The sequence below is a fragment of the Jaculus jaculus genome, chromosome 1 (genome assembly GCF_020740685.1).
Source record: "Jaculus jaculus isolate mJacJac1 chromosome 1, mJacJac1.mat.Y.cur, whole genome shotgun sequence".
Lineage (NCBI taxonomy): Eukaryota > Metazoa > Chordata > Mammalia > Rodentia > Dipodidae > Jaculus > Jaculus jaculus.
In genome coordinates this window covers 257,945,665-257,967,369 of record NC_059102.1, presented here as the reverse complement: position 1 = coordinate 257,967,369, position 21,705 = coordinate 257,945,665, and the positions used below count along the sequence as shown (strand labels likewise).

The 21,705-nt window shown below is 50.4% G+C and overlaps 1 protein-coding gene across 1 annotated transcript in view; it reads right to left on the bottom strand.

Moving 5' to 3' along the window:
• The window catches only part of Cngb1 (cyclic nucleotide gated channel subunit beta 1), a 76,864-nt gene that overhangs the window by 33,480 nt on the left and 21,679 nt on the right, over positions 1-21,705 (bottom strand). The window contains exons 12-22 of the mRNA XM_045143079.1: positions 20,700-21,264; positions 18,741-18,815; positions 17,861-17,878; positions 16,592-16,643; positions 15,571-15,777; positions 15,241-15,371; positions 10,745-10,820; positions 10,174-10,210; positions 4,723-4,885; positions 2,442-2,549; positions 426-583 (exon numbers count right to left, since the gene is read on the bottom strand). Of these exons, the coding sequence (XP_044999014.1) occupies positions 426-583; positions 2,442-2,549; positions 4,723-4,885; positions 10,174-10,210; positions 10,745-10,820; positions 15,241-15,371; positions 15,571-15,777; positions 16,592-16,643; positions 17,861-17,878; positions 18,741-18,815; positions 20,700-21,264 (1,590 nt within the window). The remainder of the gene's footprint in view (positions 1-425; positions 584-2,441; positions 2,550-4,722; positions 4,886-10,173; positions 10,211-10,744; positions 10,821-15,240; positions 15,372-15,570; positions 15,778-16,591; positions 16,644-17,860; positions 17,879-18,740; positions 18,816-20,699; positions 21,265-21,705) is intronic.

The following is a 21,705-nucleotide window of genomic DNA, read 5'->3' as shown; positions in this document are numbered from 1 at the left end:
GGCAGGAGGATTGCCATGAATTCCAGACCAGCCTGGGGCATATAGTGAGTTCCAGACTAGCCTGAGCTTCAGAGTGAGATCTTGTCTCAAAACCAAACCTTCAGAGAGGCTGTGAACATCCCTGGGACTAAGACACACATCTTTGGGTGGCTCACCCACCACCCCTTGGAGAGTCTCTGAGTCATGGGCCTGTGGGAGAGGGGACCAAGCTTACCTGGATTGTCAGTCATAAGTCTGACCTTGTTACCTCCCAAATATATACCTCAACCTGTGCACAGGAGTCCCCAAGTCTAGAGTATGGAGGCCTGGACTTCTCTTATGCACCTTGGCCTTTTGCTTGAGTCAGTTCTCCCTCCCTAGTATGCGATAGGGGCCCGTGGACACCCACCCTCCCTGGCCAGGCACCCAGCTCCAGCTCTACTCACAGGGCTTGGGGCTGTCCTCGTCAGAGGTGACATCGGGGTCAATGAGCTTCTCCTTCACCTTCTCCGTCCGCTCCTTAAACAGCTTCACCAGCTCTTGAAGTCGGTCGTTGATGATGGCGCTGTTCTGGCTGGCCACGGAGGCTGCACGATCCTGGCCACTGCGAGAACACAGCCTGAGGCTGAGGCTGGGGGCTGAGCAGGAAGGGGCCCTGGTACCCCAGGGTCTGCGACTCCCCTCCTAGCAGAGCCTGAGGGAAGTAAAGCCAGGCCATTTTCCCTCAGTGTTAGGCCACTTGACTGGCCTAGAAGGAAAGTCTTTCTGGAGTGACACCCAGGAGCTCTGGCCCAGATCTCAGGAAGTGGTCCACATCGCCTGATTCACACAGACCATTGGAGAACAAGCTTTCATTCCTTTTTTTTCTGAGATAAGATCCAAGGTCTTATGATGTAGCCCATGCTGGCTTTAAATTCACGATTCTCCTGCCTCAACCTCTAGAGTCACCAAAATTACAGGCCAGCACCACCACGTCTGGAGGCAGCTCTTTCTAGTGATGACCAGGGGATCTTGGAAGCTACACGCTTGTGGACAAGTCACTGTGTCACCTGTGTTTCTAAATGATTTCATGGAACAGAGCCTTTCATTGACCTGAAACACACAACTAGTTAGTGCCATGACTATGACGTGAGCTGTCTTGTCCCTTCAGCCATTGAACCTCGAAGGCCTATTGGTTATAGTGACTTAACCTGCCTAGCTAATACATGGGTCTCCATGTTGACCACCTTATGTTATGTCAAGAGTAATTTTTTTTTATAAGACAGAGAGAGAGAAATGGCACGCCAGGGCCTCTAACCACTGCAATTGAACTCCAGATGTATGTGCCACCTTGTGTGCATGCGTCACCTTGTGCATCTGGCTTACGTGGGTTCTGGAGAGTTGAAGCTGGTTCCTTATCCTTCTCAAGTAAGCACCTTAAGTGATAAGCCATTTCTCTAGCCCAAGAGTAATTTTTATTATGTGTGATCCCTGCTATATTTTCTTTTAACTCTTTTTTTAGTTAGCTTGTTTTGTTTTTATATTTTGAGGCCGGGTCTCACTTTAGGACAAGCTGATCTGAACCTCATTCTGTAGCACAGGCCGGTCTCACACTCCCAGTGCTGGAATTAGAAGTGTGCGGGCCACCATTTTTTCTGTTGTTAAATCCTAACGTCCTTATTCTGGTGCATAAAATGTAATTCCACTGCACCAAAAAGAACAACGGGGGATTCCCCGAGTTCTTTTCTCAACTTTCTATAACTCTGGTAAGTACAAACTGTATAAAATTATGGACAGAAAAAGGACTTGAAGGAAAAAGGTAGGCCGACCTAGAGTTTCCTGTAGCTAATGCAAGGGTCATGGTTGGGGATCATGATGATGTCTAAACCAGAGCTCGTAGCTGGGCGTTCACCATCAACCAGGGCTACTGAAACCTTTTAGAAAAACACCTAACACTGGCCCAGCCTTGGGGACAGTTAGATGCCAGAAACCCATGCTCCAATGCCATCACTGTGGCCTATAGCCACTGTTTTGCACATACCAGCTACACCAGAATCACCAGGGAGCTGTGGAAATGCAGATTCCCAGGTCCAGTCTGGAGATGTGGCCAAGTAGAGCTGAGCAGAGGTCAGGAACACTGAACTGGGACCCACTACGGATCCTGTGCCCACCTTCTCCCCACGGACTTGTTCAGGGCTTAGTGTGAGGATGCTTTGCAGAGACGCTGCCTACAGACCCCTCCCTCTCTGAACCCTGCTGCAGTGCGCACAGCTAGCCCAGAGTCCAAGCCCATTCTGCTAAGTCTGTAGAACTCCTGGGCCAACCAGGAGTGGCCTAGGCAGAACAGCCAGCCTTGTCTTACAGCCTCTGGCAGAGTGGGCCTTGGGTGCAGATCTATAACCATTTAGGTTCCCTGCTCATCCCCTTGCCTGCCCATCCTCCCAGCTTCAGCTTCCTGAGACTCCAGAAGTGACCCCACTCACTCAGCCTCCTGTGGGGTGGTGGGGTCCGACCAGGCGACCCCCAGGGGCTCAGTTGGTGACAGTGCCTTGAGCTCTTCAGCCTCATCATCCTGAGAAGGCAGCTTCTTCCTGCAGGGACCCAGACAGAAGAGGGGCCTAAGCAGATGGCTTTGACTCTGAAGATCACCTATAACCAATTCAGGGGAGGGGGGAGGAGGCAGGGCGGCATGGTGAAACTGCCCAAAGGGTCCTCTTTTGCCTGGAGGGTGGCAGAAAGGGAAGAGAGGTTCCTGCTCTTGGGATCACATTCTGCACATCTCCTCAGACTTAAGCCAACAGCATCGACTTAATATCAGGTAAATTTGGGTTTGTACTCCAATGCTATAACTTTGGTGCTATGAGCCACCTCCATTTCCTTCTCTGTAAAGTGCAGCTGAGTGAGGTTTTGGGTCCATATGAGCCAGGTCACAGGCAAAGGTCCAGCATATACAGCTATAGACAGTACAGTGATTTGTGAAAAACTGTATTTAAGCTGAGGGGGAACAATCAGTGATCATTCTGCACTTGCTGACTAGAAAGATGGCTATTTTCTCTCAATTTTTGCTCTTGTGATGAGCTCTTGAAGAACGTATCAGTTGAGATCAGGAGCCTTCCAGAACAGAGTGGCTGGACGTAGCAGCTGAAGACCCTCATATTTAAACACAAGAAAAGAATTACAGTCTCAGCGAGCCCAGGACACAGCTCACAGCTCCATCAGTTCCCTGTTGAATTCGCCGAATCAGACACAGGATACATTCGAGCCCTTGTACAGCTACTGAGAATACGAAATGCTCAGCCACTACGAAAGCTGATATGGAAGTTCCTCAGAAAGTAAATCAAATAAATAAAACCATATATGATCCATTAATACTCCTCGGAATATTTACCTAAAAGCATTTGAATGAGGCTCTTGAATTTGCACCCTCACATTCGTATTAACCATGAAATGGAAACAGCCTACATGCCACTGCCTGACTGGGCGAGGAAGCTGCAGTCAGCACGTGAAGAACAACGTGCAGAAAGCAGGAAGTTCCATCACGAGCTATACTGAGGTCGTGACAGTGGTGCACAGTGATAATCGGCGAAATCAGTCACAGAAGGTCAAACAGCATCAGAGTAGCCCAGCCCATGGGGACAGAAAAACGGAGTGATGGAGGCCAGGGGTTGGGTGGGGAGGGAGGAGAGGGCAAAGGGCTGGTAGGTGGATATGGAGGTTGCCATGCAAGACTGTTCCAGGGAGCTGTTGTTTGATGCTGTGCAAACATGTCACTATACTGTACTGCACAGTTAAAAACGTGCTAAGTGATAGATCACTTGCCTAGCACGTGAGGGCCTAGCTTGGATCCTGCGCATGGAAAAGAATTGTTAAGAGGGTAAAAATAAAAACCCTCTGACAACCTAGAAATTCCTAACCATATATATAGGAAATGCTTAAAAGTAAATGTTTTTAAACCTTTTTTGTTGCTTTGCTTTTCTTAAAATTTTTTTGTTACTTTTATTTATTTACTTGAGAGTGGCAGACAGAGAGAGAAAGAGGCAGAGAGAGAGAATGGGCGTGCCAGGTCCTCCAGCCACTGCAAACGAACTCCAGACACATGTGCCCCCTTGTGCATCTGGCTAACGTGGGTTCTGGGGAATCGAGCCTCAAACTGGAGTCCTTGGACTTCACAGGCAAGTGCTTAACCGCTAAGCCATCTCTCCAGCCCTTGTTTTGCTTTTTTGATGGAAAGTCTCAGTCTAGCCCAGGCTGACCTGGAATTCATTATGTAGTCTCAGGGTGGTCTCAAGCTCACAGCAATCATCCTACCTCTGCCTCCTGAGCACTGGGATTAAAGATGTGGGCCACCACACTCAGCTAAAACCTTGTTTTAAACAATATGTTAGTCTATTTCTAATAATATTCTTAGTCTATAAATATATATAATCTTAGTAAACAACATTCCACTAGACAACAAAAGAGGGCATAGAAGTCGTTTGTCACATTATTATGTGCCACTCTATTACTTATTACTTATTACAGTACCTGTCTAACCTGCCTCTGAGGGCAGCTGGGACAGGCCTCCTCTAAGAGCTCATTTACAGAGCCCTAAGCCAGGCAGTAGAGGAGCAGGAGCGGGGATTTAGCCCGGCTCCTGTCACCGGTAGCTGGGACCTTTAAAACCCACTGCTTCTCTCTCTACCTCATGTTCTCCTCTTCAAAGAAAAACAAAAAACAGGTGGTACAATGCTGACAAAAAGCCCCAAGTAAAGCATAAAGGGTGACCTGTGGGTGCCCGTGGCTGAGCCAGGGACCACGAGGGTGTCACAGGTGGCTGGTGAAGTTGGTGGCAGAGGTGGCGAAAGCGACTTTTCCTCCAAGATGAGGGGGTGGTTGTCAGCATCCGTGTCTTCCACTTGCACCTCTGGGTGCTCTTCCGTGGCAGGCACTGGGGAAAGGGAGGAGAGGACAGTCAGACAGTCAGGTCCTCGAGCCAACCAGCCCTGAAGAAATCCTCAAGGCATGCTTGGAGGGTGCTGGCAGCATTATCCCCCCATACACACCCACCCACAGCAGAGCTTCATACACCCATCACCCTCTGAGCACCACTGCCACCCAGCCTCAGCACAGGACCCCCCCCCCCAAAAAAAAAAACACCTGCATGCCACTGAACCCTCTCCTGGCCTCCAGCATGGCAAGCAGAGGTGATCTTTGGGGGGGAGGATGAGTGAATCCACGTGCCTGGGACCTGGCCACTCCCCCTCTAAGACCCTCGGTTTCTCTATCTCACAGTGAGGGCAACAGTGCTTTCCAAGCCTGTAGGAAAGGGCAGGGGGCAAAGTCTCACAGTCTCGAAGGACTCCGGTGCAGACACGGGAGGTCCCTCCTGCCACAGGAACGAGTGTCTTGGCCATACTTCTCCCAAGAGGGAAGCTGCCTGGCACTTGTCCGTATCCACACCAGGAGTCCCAAGAAGTCACCCTCTGTCCATCTGAGACTCTGAAGAGCTTACTGCCCCACCCTGAGAATCAGGTCCTCTCGGGGATCCCGGGTGTGGCTTGCACCTCTGGGACTCAGAGGATGCTGGTGTCTGGCTTGGTGCCCTTCACCACAGCAGAGGCAGCTGGCCCCAGGCCTGGCCTTTAGCAGGGAGGAGCAACCTTGGCAATAACTTTCCCTAGGGAAAGCCTTTATAGCTGGATGGAGGAAGCTAAGATGCTGGGTTCGTGATAAAGGTTTGAGACAGCTTCTTGGGCCCAAAGTTTTACTTAACACCAAGCGAGGGAGTGTCAGGGTTCAGAGGAAATGAGATCGAAGGGGACTCTGAACCACCCAGTAGAAGAAGAGAAGTAATTAGCAACCTTTTTTGGAAGAAGGGGAGCCGAGTACCTCTGACTCAAAACTATGTGATGGAGGAGCGTTTCTTTTCTGGCTCCAAGCTGAGCCCTGCAACACCTATTAGAGCTCTCTGGAGTGCCTACAGAAAGGCCTTTAGGGAGGTAGGGTTTGGATTGCCACATCCTCATCCAGGCCACTGGTAGGAGCTGGGAGAAGGGCTCATTCCTTATGGAAGCCCTGGAGCAGGAAGGGTTAGTCAATTCCCTTACCAGAGCCCACAGGATTATCTAGTGCTGGGCCTGCGTGTTGGGAGGGGATGGACAGGCAAGGCAGCTTCCTCGAAGTCTAAGAAACTTCAGCAACCTTCCAGTTTTGGGACCTAAGCTCTCCTTGGGAAGACAACCAGAAAGAATGGGAAGTTTTGAAAACTTGAAGGGAGATCCTTTATAGACTGACAAGAGATCCTCTGGGCCCCAGGGAGAAAGAAGAGGCAGCCCCGAGCTAGGGGCTGCAAGAGAAGGACTTCAGGGGCAGCCAGGCCACGCGTGCTCAAGGTCCCCGCCCTGCAGGCAACGGAGAGCTCTGCCTGCAGCAAGACTGCCTCCTTAAGCCTGGGCTGAGGATGGATCCGCAAGTGGCTGAGCTCAAATAGCAATGGCATTGGTTTGTATGATATTGATTTCTAGACTAAGAATAACGTTAGAAATAGATTAACATTATATTATTTACAAGGTTTTGAAAACAATGCTTACTGTTAAGCACTGCCAATGTGCCTGCCTGTGACCAGCAATTCCTTCCTTTGGTTTTTTTTGGGTTTTTTTTTTTTGGGTTTTTTTTTTTTTGGTTTTTTGAGGTCTCACTCTAGCCCAGGCTGACCTGAAATTCACTATGTAGTCTCCGGTTCTCACCACCACTCCCAGCTATATTAACTTTTAACTTTTCTAGACGCTTTCTGGAAAAGTTGTTATCTTTGTTCCACTTTATGGATCAGGAAACTAAAGTATAGGGAAGTTACAAGCTGCAGAGCCAGAGTTCAGATCTGGGCCAGAAGGTGCCAAGTGGCATCCCTGACATGCTTTGACTTGAGACAGTCTTGCTGTGTAGCCCAGGCTGATCTTGAACTTTCAATCCTGTCTCAAGTGTGATCCCCCATGCCCAGACCAGGAATGGCGTTGCTGCTATTCTTTGTTGTTTCCTTGTCCGTAACATCTATTTATTTATTTATTTAACAGAGAGAAAGAGAGGGAGAGAAAGAGAGATGGAGAGAGAGAGAATGGGCACGCCAGGGCTCCAGCCACTGTAAATGAACTCCAGATACTTGTGCCCCCTTGTGCATCTGGCTTACATGGGTCCTGGGGAATTGAACCTGGGTCCTTTGGCTTTGCAAACAAATGCCTTTACCACTAAGCCATCTCTCCAGCCCCTCCTTGTCTAAACACCTAAAATCATCATGTGTCACACTGTCACTGAGTCAGCCACTGTCTCAGAGTATTATAGGGAATATTTCCCATTGTGGAGTCCCCAGGGCCCAGGAAGATCAGAGATGATTCCAGATGCACAGACTAGACAAAGAGTAACATAGACTGAGACACAATACCACTTTATTCTCTTTCCATCCTTAGTATAGAGGGTATGCATCAGGCCAGTACTGTCATAGCTAGTGCCTCTGGGGCCAAAAGCCATGTGGGCTATGAGACTTCAGCAAGCTCCTGTGTCTTACCGGGATCCCCAAAATACACAACACCAGGGTGGTTGTGGTTATTTCTATCAACACCATCTGTTTTGTTTTTATTTTGAGACAGGGTTTCAGGGTGGCTTTGAACCTTTGATGCTCCTATCTCTGGAGTGCTGGGATAGGTACATGCCAATATGTGTAGCTTGCCACCTTCCATTAGAATGGTAGAGATTTCTCTGTTTACAAAAAATTACTTTAAGAAAAGAGGATTCAACCCAGTGTTTTGGGCCTGTCTGGGCACATTGCCATTATCAGTGGGCAGTGGTAACCTGAAGACCACTCCAGACAGACCCTCCACCTGCACTGGGCCCCCACAGAATCCTTCCTGTTGGCCTGCCCATTCACATGTGCCAGCTTCTGCCTTCCTGAAATGGAACTCACTGACCACATGTCAACAGTGCTCAGGAGTACAGCTGGCATCAGACTCATAGTTGAGAGATTCTATCTGAAGTAGGCCCACACACTTCTATTTTCCTTCTTTCATGGCCCTTGCCCCCTCCACCAGCTCTCTTCCCAAGCTTCATGGGTCTAGAGATCTGAGTGACATGTTTAAACTAGAGTATGAGTGACTATGTGGAATTCAAAGAACCAAATTGCTAATTGTGGAATTTTAGGCCTGAGGAGAAGGTCAGTGACTCCCCCCCCCCCCCCAACAAGTCATCACAATGCAGGAGGAAGGTCTTGATCAGTAGAGGAACAAAGGAGGAGGCTTCCATGAGCACAGAGCAGGTTCCCACACCACAGCCGTGGAAAGAAGCCCAAGCCATGCAGAAGCCCATGACACGCTTTGGCCAGAACATGCTGGAGCAAGAGCACACTACCCAGGCGACGGATGGAGCTCCTGGCCTCCTTGGCGAAGCTGGAGTTGGACAAGGCTGTCCTCCGGTGAATGAGGACAGGGATGCGAGTGACTAGGGGACGGTAGCTGGGCACATTGGGTAGGTGCTCAGCTGGGTTTGGAGGTCCAGGTTTGGGGGCCACCTGACCAGGTGGTTGGTCCTGGACCAGGCGACTCAGCTCCACATCCCGGCCTGGCTTAGCCATAGTGCTCAGTCCAGAAGGTCGCAGGCAGAGGGGTGACCCTGGGGACTATAATCAGGAATAAAGTTGGGGAGGTAGTAGCTGGAACTCCTCCCCAGCACCAACACAGAGCAGCCTGCTAACCACCTGCATCCATAGCAGCTCCGCCTGAGATCTCAAGTGTCACTTCTATCCCCAAAACTCAAGATCAACAGGCTCACCAGATCATGTGGCTAGTGGTCCACCCAGCAGTTCTGATGAACAGCCCAGTACCCCAACTTATCCTGGTATATTTGCATACCACCCAATATAGCATCCCCACATCAGACTTAACCCAGAGCTCAAAGACCCATAGTGCCCCAGAGCCCAAGACTCAATGTGCTTAGATGAGCAGGATTTTCTATCCAAGGAAACCCTGTGGGCCGATTCACCATCCTGAGAACTGGAAGCAGTCACTTTTCCTGGCCCCAAATGGGCTGTGGATTAGAATTACCCAGGGAGAGCCATGCATTCTAGCATTGGCCTGGCCATCCACTTTGAGAACCAGGGTTCAAGGCCTCTCAAACACTAATGTGAAGGCCAATCACTAGACCTCATTTAACAGGCAGATTGGGGTTCTGTGGGTTTTGTAGGTCCCAGGATTCTGCTAATTCCCAGGGGTCTCTGAAGCTGCCAGCTCCTGGGTTCACACTTTTGAGTAAAGATGGACATGTGGCTTCCAGATCATCTGGGAAAGGGGACAGAGCTCACTCAGCTGCACTTCTTTGATCCTAAACTTCTCATTGCTGTGGAGACCCAGTGTCCCACCTGGACTCTGTAAATCTCCTATGAGGCATGTTGACATTAGCAAAGAAGACTTTTGAAAGACCAGCTGGGGTGGGGGAGCATGCTCAGGACGCCCAGTGGGACATGATATTGTCTCCGTGAGCACAACGCGGGGTGCATAGTGCCCCCTGTACTCCCTCACAGACTATGAAGAAAGCACTGGCATCATATCAAGCCATTTAGTTAAAATTAGCTCTTAGTCCTACACCAAAGAAGAGGAAGAGGAACCAGGAGCCACACACAGGCCTGAGCCTTGGCTTTTGGACCAAAACGGGGACACACCAAGCCTCCGTTCTGTCATGTATGAAGTGGCCTGTCTGCCTCTTTGGATACCTGCAGCACAAGGGCCTAAGGAATAAGGCAGTGGGAGGCGCACGCAGCTGTTGGCGAGGACGCGCTGCCATCTACCTAATCATCCCTTAAGTCCCCTGGGACCTTCATCTGTGCCTCAGCCATCAACCTCAGGCCTGAGGATGGGGTGGCGGGGAGCAGAGTGAGTGGACAGAGTGCAGCTAGAGACCCCAACACATTAGCTCACAGAGGGGTTCAGCTGCACCATTAATGGGCTCAGGCCTCACACGTTGTATGGGTTATTCTGGGTGGAAGTCCACAAGGGCTGCATTCTCTTTGAAGGAGGGGAGCACAAGCTTTGTAGCTTCCCCAGTTCTTGGGAGACATTCCCCGAAGACCTTTTAATGACTCCGTCCCATTGAGACTTTCCCCATGACAGGGTGACAGGACCTCAGGCAGGAAGCAGAGTGAGTGAGTGGAGAAGGATCACCCCGGAACATTCTTGGGCAGCTCCCCTATCCCCCTACCTGCTGAGTCGATGTCCTCGACGTCCTCAGGCAGCTCCTACAGAGACATGGAAGAAGTGAAGCAAGATGCCCTTCACCCTCTCAGGGCATCCCCCTTCTAGTCCAGACCACCCAGCGGTCAGCCCTGCCTCCTATCTCCTTGACCAACTAGGGAGGTAACCTACCACCTGTGGAGGGCAGCATGTTCCCCACGCTGTGACTGTGGTCTTTGTCCTATATGTTGAAGGGACCCTATGCAGCACTATTCATAGGGGACAAAGCCACTTAAGCAGCGCCCTCCCCCAACACACACACACCTAGGACCTCACAGTTCATTGTTCCATTGGGATCTTCTTACATTCCCTGGAGATGTCTATGTATTTTACACAGATGGCCGCCTTAGGCCCAGAGTGAGGCCCACCTACTTCCCATCATGACCAAGGCCTTTCCTGGCAGTGGAGGATCCCTGGGGCATGTGTTAACCCTCCCCTGATCCCTCAGTGCTGTAAGCAACTGCCCCTACCATCTCCCTACTGCCAGCCTTTGCCAACATCAGCTGGCTCAGGTACCTGGGTGTATGTGGCCCTCCTACCTGGAGTGTCTGTTCCCAGTCAGCTTGGCTCTGGTCCACACCTGCCTGCACCACCAAACAGCTATCCAGCAGGACACTGTGACCCCAAGGCGTAGAGGAAAGAGCTGAGGTTAGAGGTCTGCGGCATTTTGAAACCCTGCTGAGGGCTAAGCTGTGGCTGGGAGCTGGGGACATAAAGATGTCTAAGACCAGGTCTCTGCCCATGCCAGACCCTCAGGGATGCATCCCACAGACAAGTCACCTTGTCTGCAGGCCAGCTAGTCTGACATCCACAGAGCTAAAACAAGAGAGACTCAGTCTCAAACGAGGTGAGAGGTATGGACCAATACTTAACTTTGTCCTCTGATTTCCACACATAAACTATGGCATATGTTTAACACACACGCACACACACACACACACACACACACACACACACACACACACACTAGAAAAGCAAGGGCTGCGGGTGTAGTTTACTAGTTGAGTGCTTTCAAGTATGCAAAAGACCCTGGGATTAATCTCCAGAAGTGCAGCCGAAGGAAGAGAGGGAAGGAAGGAAGGAGGGAGGAAGAGAGGGAGGGAATCAAGAAGGAAAGGGTAGGGAGAAGACGGTTGGTAGATGACTTCCCTATTACACACAAAGTCCTGGGTTCAGTTCCAGGAACCACAAACTGGACATGGTGGTGCACTTCTGTAATCATAGTTAAGAGGCAGGAGATTCAAGGGTTCAAGGGCATCCTCAGCTACATAGCAAGTTTGAGGCTAGCCTGGGTATGTAACCTTGATTTGAAAAGAAGAGAAAGAAAAAGAGAAGGAAAGGAAAGAAGAAAAGAAAGAAAAGTAAAGGGGAAAAAAGGAAAAGAAACGAAATGAAAGGAAAGGACCAAAGAGGTGAACTGACTCAGCCAAAATAACTCAGTAAAGCTCCCAAAAGGTACACCCCTGACTCAAGGCTGTGGTTGTCTCTACAGCGCTGGTACAGAACTACAGGGCAATGCCAATGAGTCTCTGGCACAGGTATCAGGTGTACATGAGTGTCAGGGTAGGATATGGGGAAGAGATCGCAGAGCAGAGAGAATGGTAGAAACTGGGAGAGGCTTGCTCCCTGAAAGGGGAATGGCACTCCACTTGGAATGGGAGCTCTGAGGAGGGGGTTCAGGTCCTCCCATTTTCCAGAGAAACCTAAGCTATCTGGGTTTTTTTTTTTCAGCTAAATTTCTCAATATTTGGATTCTGATAATTCCCAGTAACATATCCATATTAATGTGCTACATATAACTATGTAACTATCCAAAATTTTTACCTGGACATGGTAGTTCATGCCTGCAATCCCAACACTAGGAAAGCTAAGGCTGTAGAGTCAGGAGTTCAAGACTTGGCTACATAGTGAGTTGGAGGCTGGGCTACCCAAGACCCTGTCTCAAAACAAATAAACAAAAAGTACCCTCCAACCCTCACCCCTGCCACTCTGCAAATAAACAACACTAAGAAGCAATCTCTAGGTAGAATTAGGCCCTTAGGTGTCTATGGGTGACCTCCATGTTACAATGATGACTCAGGCTGGGCATGGTGACTCACACCTATAATTTCAACACTCTGGAGTTTGAGGGAAAAGGATCACTGTGAGTTTAAGGTCAGCCCTGGGGTGCTGAATGAGTTCTAGGTCAGCATGAATTAGAGTGAGATTTTGTCTTAATTAAAAAAGGGGGGGGGCTGGGGAAATGAATCAGTGATTAAAGGCACTTGCTTACAAAGCTTGCTGATCCAAGTTCAGTTTCCCAGTACTCATGTAAGCCAAATGCACAAAGTGGCTCATGTGTCTGAAGGTTGTTTGCAGCAGCAAGAGAGCCAAATACACCAATACATACATACACAAACTCTCTCCCCGCCTCAATTTCTTTCTTTTTACTTTACTTTTCTTTTGTTTTTGTTTTCTGAAGTAGGGTTTTACTCTAGCCCAGGCTGATTTGGAATTCACTATATAGTTTCAGGCTGGCTTTGAACTCAGCAATCCTCATACCTTCACTTCCCAGCTGGGATTAAAGGCATGTACCACCATGCCCAGCTTGCTCTCACTCTCCCGCGCACTCGCTCTCTCTCTCTCTCTCATGATCTTTATCTCTCTTTCTATCTATCTTACATGCATGCGAACAAATAAATGAATTTTAAAAAAAGAAAAGATGAGCTTTGCATGGTGGCACACACCTTTAGTTCCAGCACTTGGGAGGCTGTGATAGGAGGATCACTGTGAGTGTGAGTGTGAGGCCAGCCTGGAAGTACAGAGTGAGCTCCAAGTCAGCCTGGGCTAGACTGAGACCCTGCCTGGAGGAAGATGACTCAGGACCAGGAGCTAAGGTGAGTGTGTGTGTGTGTGTGGTGTGTCTGTGTGTGTGTGTTCACGTGTGTGCTTTGAAACAGGGTCTTACTAAGCTGCCCTGCCCAGGCTGGCTTGGACCTTGTGATCCTCCTGCCCTTCAGCTTTCCTAGTTCTGGCACTCCAGGCATGCACCACCATGCCCAGCTTCTAATATGATTTTTGTAGTTAGAACTAGTTCCTGCTTCCTAATAGCCCCGCCTTCCCTCTCAGAGTCCTGTTTCAAGGCGCTCATGGTGGGTGCTGTGGGTATCTGCTACCCAGAATACTTGGATTCCCCATCCTCTATCCAGGGCCCATGTTTCAGTCCTCCCAAGATAGAAGCAGATGGGACAGGATAGAGTGGAGTCTTTGTGGAGCCTGCGTACAGCCAGCCACCCAGGAGCTTGAATCAGCCCACAGTCATATGGCCACAGTGGCTCCCATGGGCTGCAAGCCAGGCACTGGGCCAAGCACTTTGCAACACAGCGTTCTTCTGAACCTTCAATGCTCAGAGACCTGAGCAGGGGCTGAGACCGTGCCAGCTTAGAAAATGCAGGCTCAGAGAGGTCCCATGATCACACAGCCTGCTCAAGGCACGATGTCTCTGAGCCCAGGAGCATCTGTTTGTCCTGCTGCCCTCACTGAGTGTCTACATTGCCGCATGGCTTGGGGCAGTAGGATCAATGTCAGAATGAGCCAAGCACTTAACTTGTTTTGTTTCTTTCTGCTAGACAAACACAACTCTGCAAGACCAATACTCCCTACCCAAACCAAGGAAAACTCCAGTTTCTTATAGAGACTGAAGTTACAACAGCAAAGCCATACTAGACGTTCATTAGCCCTCACGGGTCCCTGCTTCCCTAGAACATATGAAAAATGACTTCGTGACTGCATTTGTACACAGCTGTACATTAATATGTCTTGCAACATTTTCTTCTATTTAAAGCTTCTTCTGTTTTTTTTTTTTCTTTTTTAGTTTTGCTCTGATTTTAAAATAAAACGAAAGGTTCTCAGTGAGGAGCACTTGGTAGCATGTATGAGGCCCTCAGTTCCATATCTCGCACAGTAAGCAATGAGATATCGAAAGTTCTCCCAGGCTTCTAATAGATTTTGGGTGCCTCCTGCACCAAGAAGCCGACCTCATGGGTTAACTTTAGGTCTCCTGCGGTGGAGGGATCTGATTGCAACAAGCACACTGTCCTTCTGGAATCCGCCTACAGCACAAAACACAGACATGCACTGTCCACAGTACCAGCCAAAAGCCCCTGGGGCCCTGCTCCTCCCAGTCAGGCCAAGATGGCATTGTATGGCTTTGGGTGAGCCAGGCTGAACCCTAGGGCCATCTCTGCTGCACATCTCTTAAAGGGCAAGACTGACCTTCGTGTATAGCCTAAGGTCAGGGGATCAGTGACCCTGTCATGGAAAAGTGACAAGATGTCACTTTTGGTACTACCTAGTAACTCTTCTGGATTCTTCTCTGTAAACACTGTGAGCCTCTTTTCCTTCTTTTTCTTTCTTGTTTATTTACTTGAGAGAGTGAGAGAGGGAAAGAGGCAGACACACACACACACACACAGAGAGAGAGAGAGAGAGAGAGAGAGAGAAAATGCACCAGAGTCTCTACCACTGCAAAGGAACTCCAGATGCATGTGCCACCTTGTGCATCTTGCTTACACAGGTCCTGGGGAATCGAACTGAGGTCCTCAGGTTTCACAGGCCTGCACCTTAACTGCTAAGCCATCTCTCCAGCCCGAGCCTCTTTTCTTGCTGTAGCACCAAGTGTTCAATTTGGAGGAACCCAACTTGAGACAGAGCACATCTCCATGCTTCCTGGCCAGGCAGTCCTGGCCACAGGGGCACCATCTCTGAACCTCATAGTTCCTATCTGTGACAAGGGATCAGTAACAGGCCTATCATTCCAACTGCCTTAGCCTGGTGTCTGGCACCATTATTATTACTGTTCTTATTGCTCTTACTGTTAATTCCAAAGGAGGAGGCCTCCTCCGCAGGGTTAGGAAACTGCCACGTGGATCACAGAATGTTTTGCATGAAATAGCCTCTGCTAGTGAGGCAGCTAACCGTCAGCATCAGTAAGGGATGCTGGGAGCAGTCCATGGACCAAAGCCATGTTGCCCCTACTCAAAAGCGCTCCCTGTACCTGCCATGGCTCCCTTTGGCCCAATCTAGAAGCAGCAGCAACCTCAACTTCGAAAGTTCCCAAGCCCCAGCGATCTCTAAGCAGAGGAGCACAGAATGGCTAGGGTAGGTTTCTGCCAGGGCCCCTGGATCCTAGAAGGTCTCAGGGGTCAGTAAATGACAGCCAGCTTCAAGTTTTACCAGTCCACTCAACTCCCTCAACTCCCCCACAGGCCATGCCCCCTAAGTGAAAACCTGAACACCAGTCACCTTCAGAAAGTCACTCCCCTAAATTCCAGCCTGGAAGGAAGAGAAGGGAAAAGGGAGCTCAGAGGCAGAACAGGCCACCTACTTGGGTCTCTTGAGCTCTGTCAGCAAGGGCGTCCATGGTACCAGAGGTCAGCTGGGGGCTGTGGCAGTCACCCCAAGCCTGGGGTCGGTGCATGGGAGTGGAGATGCCCAGAGCCTCTGCCTGGCCAGGGTAGCAGCTCCTGAACCAGTGCGGCTGAGACAGGAGCTTAATGAACTGCGCCTCCGTGCTTCCCGTCACACCAAGGGGCTGCAGAGAACTGCAGAAACGCCCCAGGGAGGCCAGGTGGGGACCAAGAGGCTACTGTTGCTAGGGCAAGCCGAGCTGCTGCCTGCAGAGGTGGGGTTGCTAGGCGACCATGTGCGTTACCAGGGCCCTCGCGTCATCAGTAACCTGTATCTCAGCAAAACTGGCCAAGAGCATCCTTCCCCACTGACAGTCTAGCCCCACTTGACCCCAGCTTTACATGCTCTGCCTGTTCCTGGGACCACTGGTTCTGTCACCACAGAGAACCTTGTTCTACACTGGGCCTGGGACCCAACTTTTCCCGAGTTTAAAACTGCAGGTGACCGTGGGCCTATGGTGTCTGTGTAGTGTGGCCACATGGAAGTGTGTGCATGTGCAAGCGAGCACATATCTGTGTGTACTTGTCAGAGGGCACAGCCCAGTGAATAGCCGTGTGTGGGGATGTGTGTCACACACATGTGTGGGCCTGTGTGCACTGAGTCTGAGGACACATGTAGCTGTGTGTGCATGTGTACGGGCATAGGTAGCCACTGGCCAACTGGGGTGTTTAAGCTCAGGAGGAGGCGTGCATGCAGGGGCTTTCAGGCCTGCGTGCCAGGCACAGGGTTACTGGGGGAACAACTCAGCTCTGCATAGTGGTGAGTCAAAAGCAGCGTACAAGGGCTGGGGAAATGGCTTAGCATTTAAGGCACTTGTTTGTGAAGACTAAGGACCTAGGTTCAATTCCCCAGTATCCATGTAAGCCAGATGTACAAGATGGTACATGCATCTGGAGTCCATTCTCTCGCTCCCTCTCCTCCTCTTTCCCTCTCTCTCTCTCTCTCTCTCTCTCTCTCTCTCTCTCTCTCTCTCTCTCTCTCTCTCTCTCTCTCAAATAAATAAAAAATTTAAAAGAGCAGAGTACAAACCAGGCTGCACTAAGAAAGTGGGGTGGCATCTGAGATTAGCACCTGGTTCCGGGTGTAAGGGGAAGGCCCAGAGGGCAGAATGCAGAGGGACACAAGGTTAGTTTTCCTATAAGAAATACTTTCACAAGTCAGGGGTATCTGTGGATGGAACAGACAGCTTTCCAGAGGTGGTGGGTGAGCTCCCCCCACTGCAGGAGTACAAGGGCGGGTGCCTGCCTTCCAAGGTTGTCCCGGAAGATGGCATGGGAATGGAGCAAAGGGGTACTAAGAGCCAACAACACCCTGTAGACTTCCAGCTCTGAGAGCCTCTGCTGGTCTCGTGATAGCTATTTCCTGCCTGGGGCTGAAGTGGCCCTCTGTGGAGACAAGAACATCAGTGTATTAATGGGGTTCTTAATTTAGGCAGGCCCACTGTGTCCACTCATAGCTGCCATCCCTGTGACCCTTCTTCAGTGGTGGAGGCGATGCTCAGCAGGGACTCTTGCCAGGTGACCCTGCTAACTGGAGTGAGTACTGCTTCTGGGCAGAGCTCAAGCTGGGACCACCCCAGCAGCCCTGGACGCTCTCCAGCCACACACCTCTGAATTGCGCTGGTGGTGCTGTGAGCTTCAGTGGGCCTCGGTTTCCCCTTCTGTATTTCTTAGTGATGTAGATCATGAGCTCGAATTGTTCATTATCTGGACCAAGGGTGCACTCCTGACATTCATGGTACCATCCAGCCTCAGGCTATGGCCAAAGGGACACTCAGAGGGGACAGTGTGGGGCTAGAACAGGGGACAGATGAACTCCCAGTCTACAGCACTGCCTCCTGTCCTCCTTGCCTGCCTCCCTCCCTCCCACACAGCTGCAAGGCCATGGCCCCCTCCTGCTCATAAACCCTCACTGGCTCCCCCTTGATTCTGGGAGGCCAAGTCCAAGGCCACCAAAGCCATCCTTGAATGCAGCCGGCGGTGCGCTCTCCTCAGCCCACATCCCGTCACTGGGGGAGCCCTCTCCGGTGTGCCTCATCTCCTGACCTCTGATCTAGTCTTTGGGTCTCTCTTCTCTCCTCACTCACTCCCTCCATCTCTTCCAGCCCCTACCTTCCAGTTCTGTCAGATCTTCCTATAGGTTTCTGTCTCCCAACTCAGCTCAGGCCACTGGCCGCCACCTGCCTGTCACTCATCCCGGCCCTTCACTCTCTTCGCTCCCTCTTCCTGATCTCTGAACCCTGGTTTTGAGAGAGGAAGAGAGATTAGTGTTATGCTACAGTTGTTTGAGATGGGGACTGGCGATGTGGGCCAGGCTGGCTTTGAACTCATAGCAATCCTTCTGCCTCAATGCTCCCAATTCTTGGTATTTCAGGTATGCACCACCATACCTGTCTTCCATTTTCTTTTATTTGACCTCTATGCATTTCAGTGCTGACATCTTTATGAAAGTGGGTGGGAATCAAGCAGTAATGGACAGTAAAACAGAATGCAAGTCAGCCTTAGCCACTACAGGATCACAGGTGTGCGTGCGTGTGTGCATGCGTACGTGTGTGTTGTAGAGGAGGTAGCCTTGGCTTTGTTATTAAGCAGCTCGCCATGAGTTCCGGGCCACTCTGATACTCATTGTGAATTCCAGGTCAGCCTAGCTGAGTGATAGAATGAGACCCTACCTTGAAAAAAAAAAAAAACGAAGAAGAAGATGAATCTGTGAGCCCAACACACGCATCCACTCATGCATCCATTCCTACATTGAGTCGACATTTATTTAGTGCTTACTGACTACCAGGTATGGTGCTGGACTCTGAGGGTGTGAAAGTGAAAACAACAGACGGAAGTCTCAGCTCTCATGGAGGGTGTGCTGGGTGTGTACACATGCGTGTGTGTGTTGGCAGGGGGCAGGGTACTGAACAGTGAATAACAAGATCCTCAGTTCAGTATGAGCACAGTAGGACCCTAGTTTCTTGTAGCCCTCTGGTCAGTACCCTGCACAGAACAGAGAGGCACTGGTATGGGCAAAGCCTCCCACCCAGGAGCCCCAACATTCCTCATTGGAACCCCATCATCCAGACAAGCAACTCACGCTAGCTCCTCGTCCTCTTCCTCTTCCTCTTCCTCTCCCTCCTCCTCATCTTCTCTTTCCTCTTGAATCTGGGGCAGCTCCCTACATTGGGGTCAGAGGCAGGAGATAAGCTCAGGGCTGCTGCCCAGTCCCCCTCTTGCCGCATCTTCTACTGCAGGTCCTGTGACTACCTGGAAAGGCCTGGGTAGAACTCGAACTGGTAGCATCCCAGTAGCCATGGGCTCTCTTCAGCCCCGAACTTCTGTACTGCACTGCTGGTGCTCTGAGCCTCAATGGTCCTCAGTTTCCCCTTCTGTGTTTCTTAGTGATTTAGGTCATGAGTTTAATTGTTCGTCATAATATTTTGGAATCAACCTGCTATAGTTTAGATCTGGAATGTCCAGATCCAAAGGCCTGCGTGCTAAGGGTTTGGCAGCAGCCAGAACATCACAACTGGAAGGTGATGGTACTTTAACAGGTGGGACCTAAGGAGAGGTCTTCAGGTCATTGGGACAGGCCCTCAAAGGGACAGTGGGAACCAGTCCCCTCTTTCTTTTGCTTATGTTCCATTGCCATAAAATTCATTCTTTTTGTGTGTGCTTTGTTTTTTTGTTTTTCAAGGTAGGGTCTCACTTTAGCCCAGGCTAACTGACCTGGAATTTACTCTGTAGTCCCAGGCTGGCCTCAAACTCGGGGTGATCCTCCTACTTCTGCCTCCCAAGCACTGGGATTAAAGGTGTGCCATAAAGTTCATTCTTTTGTTCTCCCACATACTCCCACTTGGGTCTTACCACAGACCAAAGAGGAACAGGCCCAGAGACTGAAACCCCTGAAATATGAGCCAAAAATAAACCTTCTCTCTTTGAAAGTTGGTGATCTTGGGCTGGAGAAATGGCTTAGTGGCTAAGGCGCAAGCTTGTGAAGCCTAAGGACCCTGGTTCAATTCTCTAGGTCCCACATTAGTCAGATGCACAAGGGGTGCATGCATCTGGAGTTCGTTTGCAGTGGCTAGAGGCCCTAGCGTGCCCATTCTCTCTCATTCTCTTTCTCTCTGTGTCTCAAATAAATAAAAATAAAATCTTTTGTAAAAAGTTGGTGATCTTGGGTATCTCGTTACAGTAACAGGAAGCTGTCTAACAAAAAAAAAACCTCAATGTCCCCCAAGGTGAACAGATTAAACAATAGAATGTCCATGTGATGGAATAGTATACAATGGTGAAAACAATAATGATGATCTCTATGTAGTGAATGTAGAGGACCTCATTATATATTATTGACCAAGTCCATCAAGGAGCAGATGATAGGTACATGTGAAACACCATCGTTGTGTTAAAAAGAAGGAGGAGGAAGAGGAGAAGGAGCAGGAGAAGAAGTCAGGTATGGTGGTGCACACCTTAAATCTCAGCACTCAGGAGGCAAAGGAGGATCGCAGTGAGTTGGAGGCCACCCTGAGACTACATAGTGAATTCCAGGTCAGCCTGGGCTACAGTGAAATCCTACTTAAAAAAAAAAAAAGAAAAGAAAAAAAGACGGGGGGGGCTGGAGAGATAGCTTAGTGGTTAAGGCATTTGCCTGCAAAGCCTAAGAACGCATGTTCAAATCCCCAGGTCCCCATATCCAGATGCACAGTGACACAAGTGCACATTGTCCCACATGTGCACAAGGAGGCACACGCATCTGGAGCTCGTTCACAGCGGCTGAAAGGCCCTGGTGTGACCATCTTTTCTCGCTTTCTCTCTGCCTCTCTCGCTCTCTTTCAAAAATAAATAATAAAAAGAGAGGGGGGATTGCAGATGTGCCTATGCCCGAACAGTTTCTGGAAAGGGGCATCAGAACCTGGTGCCCACGTGTCCATGAGGAGAGGGCAACTACTGGGGGTGGGTGTGAGGACAGGGAGGCCTTTTGAAACCTGTAGCATCCTGTGCTGGCACCTTCTGAAACAATAGTTTTTGTTTTTTTTTTTCAGGGATGTCTTTGATTCCGTACCTGGGCATCTCCACCATGGCTTCGCTCTCTTCTTCATAAGCCAGAATCACCTCTGCCTCCTGCTCCTGGGGGCTGGCTCTGTTGTCCTGCTGCGTGTCCTCCCAGTGGGGGTCATCCTCCTCGAGGACAAGATCGGGCTCCTCTCGCTGCGTGTCCTCCCAGTGGGGGTCAACCTCCTCGAGGATAAGATCAGATTCCACTCGCTGCGTGTCCTCCCAGTGGGGGTCATCCTCCTCGAGGACAAGATCGGGCTCTGCTCGCTGCGTGTCCTCCCAGTGGGGGTCAACCTCCTCGAGGACAAGATCAGGTTCCACTCGCTGCGTGTCCTCCCAGTGGGGGTCAACCTCCTCGAGGACAAGATCGGGTTCCACTCGCTGCGTGTCCTCCCAGTGGGGGTCAACCTCCTCGAGGACAAGATCGGGTTCCACTCGCTGCGTGTCCTCCCAGTGGGGGTCATCCTCCTCGAGGACAAGATCGGGCTCCGCTCGCTGCGTGTCCTCCCAGTGGGGGTCATCCTCCTCAGGGATTAGGTCCGGCTCCACTTGCTCCATGGGAATGACGCTGACTGCAGGGGACACAGAGGAGCCAAAGGCGTGGTGTGAGGAGGATGGGCTGCAACTGTGCACGTCAGGGGTCTGTCCCCAGCAGCGCCCCAGCTCCTGGCTGGCAGCATGACCTGCACTCAGATCAGTTCCTCAGGGACCAGTTGAAGCCATGGGGAACTCTCTGTCTCCTTCCTTCCTCTTCTGTCTTGATTACATAGCTTTGCTTACAGGTGATCAAAAACAATTTGTTTTTCCTCACCAGGACCTCCTTCTCTTTGGCCCAGAGCAGAAAGAATGTTCTACTCCCAGCATCATAGCTGATGCCAATGGACCAGACTCTTGACACCTTGCCACATGCGGGTTAGAGTGGCCTGGTTGGCCCGGGGGTACAGTGAGTGACTGACTGTCCACTGTCTATCCTGAGAGTTCATCCCTTGCTGACAGCATGCCCACTTGCTTCT